Below are 9,258 nucleotides of genomic sequence, written 5' to 3' on the forward strand. Positions count from 1 at the left end.
CAAAACAACCTCCCACGTCGCTGATCCTCCGTGTGTCGCATCTTCTTCTCTGAAATCGAAAGAGAACGAGGCGAGTGATTGATGACACGTGACACTTTTCCTCCTCAGACTTGATCAGACTGGAGTTCTGGTGAAATCCAAAGCGCGGCGTCAGCGCTCCATGACGCGGGGAAGGAAACCGGAGCGCGCAGTTGTTGATGTTGGAGAAAGCACGCGGCGATTTATCGGAAGCTCGTCCACAGCCACAGTGTTAACTTGTCCCGCAGAGGAAGACTGAGGAGGATGAGGAGGACGATGATGATGATGATGATGACACAGGGTTGGAGACAATGAGATGGACACAGACAGAGATGACATGGCTTTATTCCTCTGAGGGTCCCGCAGCAGAACATGATAAATGGTGAGTGAGATTTGAACATTATATTATTATTATTGTTGTTATTAGTGTTATTATTATTATTATCATTATTATTATTGTCATTATTATTATTATTATTGTTATTATTATTGTTGTTATTAGTGTTATTATTATTATTATTGTTATTATTATTATTATTATTATCATTATTATTATTGTTATTATTATTATTATTATTGTTGTTATTAGTGTTATTATTATTATCATCATCACGCTGTAAACTCCAAAACAGATGCCGTCACTGCGTATTCACTGTATTTACACGACACAAGCAGCACCCAGTCCACACAGGTGCGTTTTGTAGCAAAGGGTGTGGCCTTAAAGCCTGGGTATGTTATTGATTATTGGTTATTGATTTTATTAAAGGTCTAATATATAATATATAATATATATTACCTGAGCTAATCACTGGCTCTGTGTGAACATTACTGCATGACACTGACTTTGATGATTCAATAAAATAATCATCTTGTGTTTACACACACACACACACACACACACACACACAATAGCAATACTTTAAATAACTAAGTAATATTAACTGTTGGCTAAAGTAGTAAGTGTTTGAATTGAATATCTAATATCTGATTGTGTGACGCAGTGAACTGTCAGTTGTGTTATTGTGTGTGTGTGTGGACGTTGTTGGACGTTGTGTCTCTTGCAGTGTGTGAGCGGTCGTCTCCTCCGCAGTGTCCTGGTGCTTCTCATGTTGACTGACAGCTGCGCTAAACGCGGATGCAACTACAAGGAAATACTGGACTCGTACAGCGCTGTCATCTTTGTTCAGCTGCACAATCTGGTATGAAGACAAGTGTCACGTGACCCCCAGGGGCACTGCAACATGGTGCTCCAAAGTGGGCGATTGCCTCGCGGGGCCCCCTGTCTGAGAAACAAATGAACTGCATTTTTCTTCTAGATCACGTTTGTTGTGTCAAAGCTCAATTTAGCCGTAGAAGACAGTTAAAACTGAACATGGCTACATTTGTACGTTAGGACACTTTCTCCGCTCATGCACGAGACGATGTCATGTAGTGTGTGGACGTAGTCTGGAACGCCCACTGTCCAGCACCATGGAAACAAGTCCAGGTGAATCCACAATGGTGGAAATGGGGTTTTGTGAATGTTGGTGAATCAATGACGTTTGGAGTTTACGTGGATGGTTCTCCGGGTTCTCGTGTTTCCTCCCGCAGTCCAAGAACATGCCGAGGTTCAACCGTTCACCAATGTGAGGGTGAATGTGAGGGTGAATGGTTGTCAGCTGTGATTGCTTCCAGCAGCCCGGAGGATAAAGTGTTTAGACTACAGCTGTGTCTCAATCCAGACTCTGGATCCTCCCAAATGTGGATTTACTGTCACAATGTGTCACAGACCGTGACAAGGGCTGTCCCCCTTGACACATGATTAAGTTTGAACAGGTTTAATTGACCTGGTTAAGTTTGACCAGGTTTAATTGACCTGGTTAAGTTTGACCAGGTTTATTTGACCTGGTTAAGTTTGACCTGGTTTAAATGACCTGGTTAAGTTTGAACAGGTTTAATTGACCGTGTTAAGTTTGACCAGGTTTATTTGACCTGGTTAATGTTGACCAGGTTTAATTGACCTGGTTAAGGGTTTTGTTTGACCTTTTTGAGGTTTTGACAGGTTTTATTTGACCTGGTTAAGTTTGATCAGGTTTAATTGACCTTGTTAAGTTTGAACAGGTTTATTTGACCTGGTTAAGTTTGAACAGGTTTAAATTGACCAGGTTACGTTTGAACAGGTTTAATTGACCTGGTTTAGTTTGACCTGTTAAGTTTGAACAGGTTTATTTGACCTGGTTAAGTTTGATCAGGTTTATTTGACCTGGTTAAGTTTGACCAGGTTTAATTGACCTGTTGTTTGAACAGGTTTTTGACCTGGGAGTTTGAACGGTTTAATTGATGGTTTAATTGACCTGGTTAAGTTTGGTTTAATTGACCTGGTTAGGTTTGACCAGGTTTAATTGACCTGGTTAAGTTTGAAGAGGTTTAATTGACCTGGTTAAGTTTGACCAGGTTTATTAGACCTGGTTTATTTGACCTGGTTAGGTTTGATCTGGTTTATTTGACCTGGTTAAGTTTGACCAGGTTTATTTGACCACGTTAAGTTTGAACAGGTTTAATTGACCGTGTTAAGTTTGAACAGGTTTATTTGATCTGGTTAAGTTTAACCAGGTTTATTTGAGCTGGTTAAGTTTGAACAGGTTTAATTGACCTGGTTAAGTTTGAACAGATTTAACACAGGTTTATCAAACCTGTGTTTGTTCTACTACTTCATGTCCAAAATGACCTGCTGTGAATAATGAATAATAATTGGTTGACTAGTTGACTCATGATGTCGTTAAACTACTGATGATGAAAAAGTATTTTATTTTTTACAAACTGTTGTTGAAATCATAAATCTGTGAGAGGTTATGTTTGTAAATCATATTCCAGGTTAGTAACATTTAAAGGAAATGATTGTACTTGTCTCTCAGTCTGAGATGTGAGACTCATCTGTTTCTTCCTTTATTACATCAAATATATAACAATAATAATAATAATAATAATAATAATAACAATAACAATAATAATAATAATAATAATAATAATAATAATAATAATAATAATAATAACAGCTGGAGTCTCCATCAAACGTGATAATTAGAAAACTAAAAATAATATTAGTTCTAGGACAATGTTGAAAAATGAAATCTATCTGATGTAGATTCAGATATCTGATTTTCACGGTGTGTCAGGACTTAAATCAGCTGTAGAGGGCAGCGTTGAGCCTTGTGGTGACTTCCTTCTTCTCCTGAGTGAGCACTTGGGATCCAAACCCTGGACTGAGACACAACTAATGAATGAATGAATGAACCAGGAAATGGCAAAACAATGAAATCACCACCATGTTATTATTTATTGATGGAAAAGGTGAAAAGGTTAGCGTCAGAAACTATGTTTGTAATGAAAAGTCTCAGTGAATGAACTCTTGTAACTGTTACGTCACATGTCATTTAACACACACTTCTTATCTAAAGTGAACTGAGTACAGTCAGCCAGGGGTGGAGTTGAACTTGCGACCATGATGTCTTTTGCACACAGGCTACTGGTCTTAACCACTGAGCCACTCCACCTCCTGTTGTCAGTTGTATTTAATGATATAACTAGTTGTTAGCATTTAGTCTTCAGTATCTTCTGCAGGAATCGCTAGTGTACTCTGTAGATTCATGCTGCATTCCATTTGTAATCGGAATTTCCGAGGTCAGGTTGAGTGCTGTACAAATACAATTGAACATGATAACCATAGGAGATGAAAGCCTGCCCCCCAGTGGTCACTGTTCTTCTGTTTTGTTAATAAATCATTTTCTGTGATTCTTTCTTTCAGAATTTGACAGATTCAGTGAAGTCGTCCACAGACAGAGACCTGTGTCCCTCAGGAAAGGTGAATATGTCTGTGCTGTCTGTGCTGTAAAGTGATGAAACTGATCTCTTCTGTGTGTGTTTGTCATGATTAAACACACACACACACACACACACACACACACACAGACAGACAGGCAGACACAGAGAGAGAGACAGACAGACACATAGAGTCAGACACAGACAGAGAGACAGAGAGAGAGAGACAGACAGACAAACAGAGAGAGAGGAAGACAGGCAGGCGACAGATGACAGACACAGACAGAGAGACAGACACAGAGAGAGACAGACAGACAGACAGAGAGACAGAAACATAGAGAGCCAGGCACAGAAGAGGACAGACACATAGAGTCAGACACAGATGGAGAGACAGACACATAGAGTCAGACACAGACAGAGAGACAGAGAGAGACAGACAGGCAGGCAGACATACAGAGAGACAGACACAGACAGAGAGAGAGAGAGAGAGACAGACAGGCAGACATACAGAGAGACAGACACAGACAGAGACAGACACATAGAGAGCCAGACACAGAGAAGAGACAGACAGACAGAGAGACACACACACAGACAGAGACACAGAGACAGAGACAGACAGAGAGAGACACACAGACAGACAGAGAGAGAGACACACAGACAGAGACACAGAGAGAGACAGACAGACAGACAGAGAGAGAGAGACACACAGACAGAGAGACGGACACAGAGACAGACAGAGAGACGTTACATAGTCTCTATAAAGGTGCAGTGCAACATTTGAAAGTCCAGTTGGTTGAGTCAGTCAGTCGAGCTTGTGTCTCATAAGAGTTCACTGAACTGCCCCTTAGAGGCAAACAAAAGCCCCAAAAAACATCTTTAAAAGTCTGAAGTTCATGTGATCATGGAGTGACATTAGTGACTGAGTGAGATGCTGAACGAGTCGGCTTGTGATGTCATTTGTCACGTTGTCCACGGCAGGCTCGTCGCATCCTGCTCTCCATCTATGCTCTGACGCAGCAGGTCAGGTGTCAGCGCGGCGCTCAGCAGCAGCAGCAGCGGCGGCAGCAGCGGCAGCAGCAGCAGCAGCAGCAGCAGCAGCAGCAGCAGCAGCAGCAGCAGCAGCACAGTGACGTGGAGGAGCCAGTGGAGAGCATGGAGCAGCTCATCGTTCACCACTGCAGCCCTGCTCATCTGGTGACCACTGCAGACACTCACACGTTCTCACGTTCACACATCAGCACAAACACGTCATCGTTGTTTCACTGGTACAATTAACATTTAGACAATTAAAGACAATTAAAGACAATTAAAGCAGCAAGTGTGATAAACAGCTCAACTAACACATGTTACATGCATCTGGGAATCATAGCTATGTTCTTTATAATATACTGTATATGTCACAAATGTACACACGTACAAATAATATATATGTGTATGTTTTCTACTTTCCCACCAACTACTGTATACTCTATACTCTATACTGTATACTACTGTAGTTCATGTTTTTATACGTGGTGAAATGTAAGAAAACAGAATAATGTGGTCGTGTGTTTTCAGGGGAAGAGAGTGTCGTGTTCATCCGTCAAGAAAATACGAGGAAAGAAGCGAAAGAGGAAGAGGATCATCAAAGTCATCGAAGCACTGATCACGTGTTGGCAGAAACTTCAGAGTGTCTTCGCTCAGTCGACGTAGCTCACGTCGTCTTCCTGTAACCATGGCAACACACGACCTGAGGTCTTTGTCCAGGGTTCTTTTAAATGTTCATCCTCAAAGAGTTCCTTGTTATGCCTTGTCAACCACAGATAAGCTGAAAATACCCACAATGCATTGAACTAATCTCAGAAATGTCCAAGTTAACAACGTGTGTGTGTGTGTGTGTGTGTGTGTGTGTGTTGTTTCATGTGTAATAAAAATGTATGTCACATATAATATTGTTGTAAGTATTATTTTAGATTTATGGTACATTTACTTCCTCACAGAGGTTAGCGATGTCTTCCTCCAACCTGAAGACAGCGGGACACTCACGGGGCACTGAGTGCAGTGCATGCTGGGAGTTGTTGTCTTTGTGCCTTTGTCATCCAAAAAGGCACTGACTTCAAATATTATTTCACATTTCTACGACATCGATGAGCCAGTTTTAATCTTTATAACTGTGAAATATCCCTTTAAATGAACTAGAAAACAGAAATACACTGTTTTTGTCACCATAGATGAAAAAAACTGTTTTTTGGTCAAAAGACCTTTTTTCCGAGGAACGAAAGGGAAGTCAGGTGACCCAAAAGTAAAAGCAAATATTTCAAAATAAAAGCCAAGAGGACGGTAGAGAAACAATAATATCCGATCTGTCTAATGGGCTATTATTTTTATTTACTTTTATTATCATAATCAGAGGATATTGCGTCACCTAAATCATTAACCGTGATAAATAATTCTGTGCAGCAACAATAATTTATTCATGTGGAAATATTTCAGCTTCCAAACACGTGGTGACACTTTTGAAGGTGTGTAACAATTTAAAGTGACTTTAGGTTTGAAACGACAAACTGTAAATTCATCATTTCACCTCTATTCGCTCTTCACGTGCACACCAGACAGTGTGAGTGGACACACCCAGTGTGGTGACGCGTCAGAGTCAATGGGATAATACATTTTTCATGGATTTGACGCCCCCTGCTGGTTCTAAATGCACATGACTGCACATGTTTAGACTGAGAACTGATATCATTTGCTTTATTTGTCTAACTGAATGTAAATAGGGTTTATAAATATAAACTTGCCTCCCACGACTTTCACTTATTTATATTAAAAAAACAACAGTTTCTTCCCCAGCAACTAAATATCAGGTCATGACGTCTTTATCAGGCCGGACCTGATTTTTATAAATATATAATACATGATTTAGTCAATATATTGTTTAAAAAAAACTATATATATATTAACAATGAGCCGCTGACTTGCTCGTGTCTTAAAACGTCTTCAGTCAGAGACACAACGCACATTCATTTATGAGACGTGGACAATAAAACGTCTCATATCAGTACCGTTAATAATGATTATGAATGATTTTAATTTGAAGAATTTCTGTACAGACTCGGTTTGATTTTTCAAACCGAGTCTGAAAATTATCAATTCTTTGAATCGGTTCATAGATTTTCAGAATAAAAGCTCTGGGGGAATCTGTTCATAGATTTTCAGAATAAAAGCTCTGGGAGAATCTGTTCATAGATTTTCAGAATAAAAGCTCTGGGGGAATCCGTTCATAGATTTTCAGAATAAAAGCTCTGGGGGAATCCGTTCATAGATTTTCAGAATAAAAGCTCTGGGGGAAATGCTGCTTGTGTCGACAGCAGTAAATAAAAAAGCATTTAACGCACATGTGATGTCAATGTGATTTATTATAGATATTTTTCTCCTCAAGCTCATGGAGCCTGTAATAAAAAGCATTTATCCAAGAAAACAGTTTATGAATAAATAGAAAAAATATATATATTAACATTCACCAGACCACATTCCCTGTTATACCCACACATTCATTGGTGTGTAACTTCATTAGAAATCCACAGTGAAAACCACAAAGTGACAGTGTCGTGACAAAACAACAAAGTGTGTGATAATCCATCATTAATAATAAAGAGTGACGTTAGTTTCACTCACTTTAACTCTTTGTTCGCCAGTTGCTGGAGGGTTGTATTTACTCTTCCATTACATTCGTGATGAAATAAATGAAGTCAGTGTCGTTCACATTCCACATGCAGATATCCGTGTGTAGATGAGGCTCTGTGTGACTCCTCCCTCTCTCTGAAAACATTCATGTTCTTCTCAAAAGGCACACAGGTTCTGAGTCAGCTGTGACATGAGACTCTATCAATGATTGCTGACACTGTACCTTTAAGTCACTAAAACCTGTTTCTCATTGTGAAGTATATGGCTCTGTCTGTCTGTCTGTCTGTCTGTCTGTTTGCGTGTTCCACACTTGCCAACATGACCAACAGAGGCCGCCAGAGGCTCGCTGCGTGAACGGGGTGAAGTCTGCCATGTTCTCAGAGTGGTGAAGGTGGTGGTTCTTGGACACAGTCAGCTCTGACACAAACACCTGAATTATCCCTTTAAAAAGTCACGTATGAACGTTCCAACACAACTCAAACAAACCAGTGCAACAAAGCAACACATGACAAGAGTGAAAAGGTGCTCTTAAACTTCCCTGTACTGAGTTCCCTTAAGAACTAAATCTTTACTTAACAAACTCCTAATAAAGTTCCTGTTCAGCAGATGGACGAAACACACACACACACGCGCGCACGCACACACACACCTGCCTTGCATGCCTTACACACACTTACTTCTGCCTGCACGCACACACACGCCTCAGCCTAACCTTAAAACATATCTTCACCTTAAAAAGTAGTCATTTACATTGTGGGGACTTTGGTTTTTGTCCCCACAAGGAAGACAAGTCCCCATGATGTGACTGTGTAAACAGTCTTAGGTCTCCACAACATTAGTAATACCCACACACGCACACACACACACACACACACACACACAGAGTCTGTGTTGACCTCACAGGATTTCTGCCTCGTCTTCATCATCCTCAGAGCCTGACGGTCCCTGGCGAACTTCTTCATACCACTTGTTGGTCAGGGTTTTCATCTGGATCCGGCCGTGCAGCAGGTCCTGTCACACACACACACACACACACAAAGAGTGATGCTGCTAGTTAGCCTTTGTGTTGTACTTTTATTAATTGTCTCTATTTGTCACTAATGGATCAAAACTAGTGCTGTCAAACGATTCAAATATTTAATCACGATTAATCGCATTAATGTCATAGTTCACTCACAATGAATCGCACATTGTGTCTTGATTTCTTTTTGTCCTGTTGTTTTATCTCCTTCTAAAGTGGATGTGCTTACTTTTTGAGACAATCTCTCTGTCACCTGCATATTGTGAGTTATTCCTCTTATTGTGAGTGCGGCTTACCACTCAAACAAGTGTGTGCAGCGTGCCTGTTGTGTTGTTAGTGTGTTAGTGTGTTGTAGCATCAGCATGTGAAAAACACCACAAAGTTAAAACGTGTTAAAAACGCGTTTAACTGGAAACACAATCAATCTTGACAATTCCCATTGTGTTACTTTGTTAATCTACATCAATGAAACATGTTTAAAGAATCAGGAGAGATTGTTTCTCTGGGTCTCACCTCCTGGGTTAGCCTTCGAGTGAAGAAAGGGTTCAGGTACTTAGCATCGAGCCACATGAAACCCTTTAGATCTTGTCTCTGGAAGATCTGAGCCTCGTATTCCTCCTCGGTCAGTTCTGATAGATGCTCCGACTCAATGGTATTACCCTGGAGAGACCAGAGGACGGGACAGGAGAGGAAGATCAACATCTCATGACGAGTCAAGTGACAGGGCCCTCAGGAAGGACGGGAGGGAGGGAGGGAGG

General features: G+C 40.6%; 2 protein-coding genes across 3 annotated transcripts in view; one reads left to right on the forward strand and one right to left on the reverse strand.

The window, feature by feature from the left end:
• The first annotated feature begins 33 nt into the window (after positions 1–33).
• Positions 34–5,724, forward strand: LOC122776754 (probable basic-leucine zipper transcription factor R). Of its 2 annotated transcripts, XM_044037443.1 has the most exons (6): positions 34–400; positions 651–709; positions 1,083–1,217; positions 3,803–3,859; positions 4,795–5,010; positions 5,374–5,724. In XM_044037443.1, exons 1-6 carry the CDS (start codon positions 391–393, stop codon positions 5,506–5,508), a joined length of 612 nt encoding a protein of 203 aa, XP_043893378.1. In that variant the 5' UTR covers positions 34–390; the 3' UTR covers positions 5,509–5,724. The 2 variants fall into 2 exon arrangements, with proteins under 2 accessions (XP_043893378.1, XP_043893379.1); XM_044037444.1 differs by lacking the exon at positions 651–709 and having other exon boundaries at positions 39–400.
• Positions 5,725–8,328: 2,604 nt separating this feature from the next.
• slc9a8 (solute carrier family 9 member 8) overlaps positions 8,329–9,258 on the reverse strand; it is a 26,561-nt gene continuing 25,631 nt past the window's right edge. Inside the window, exon 16 of the mRNA XM_044038937.1 lies at positions 8,329–8,490. Within this exon, the coding sequence (XP_043894872.1) occupies positions 8,377–8,490 (114 nt within the window). The 3' untranslated portion in view covers positions 8,329–8,376. The remainder of the gene's footprint in view (positions 8,491–9,258) is intronic.

Source organism: Solea senegalensis, linkage group LG11 (genome assembly GCF_019176455.1).
Source record: "Solea senegalensis isolate Sse05_10M linkage group LG11, IFAPA_SoseM_1, whole genome shotgun sequence".
Lineage (NCBI taxonomy): Eukaryota > Metazoa > Chordata > Actinopteri > Pleuronectiformes > Soleidae > Solea > Solea senegalensis.

Excerpts from the sequence above, each read along its gene's own strand:
- LOC122776754 (XM_044037443.1), top strand. Across the intron at positions 3,860-4,794 it reads ACCTGTGTCCCTCAGGAAAG|GCTCGTCGCATCCTGCTCTC; the intron begins GTGAATATGTCT and ends TGTCCACGGCAG. Across the intron at positions 5,011-5,373 it reads ACTGCAGCCCTGCTCATCTG|GGGAAGAGAGTGTCGTGTTC; the intron begins GTGACCACTGCA and ends GTGTGTTTTCAG.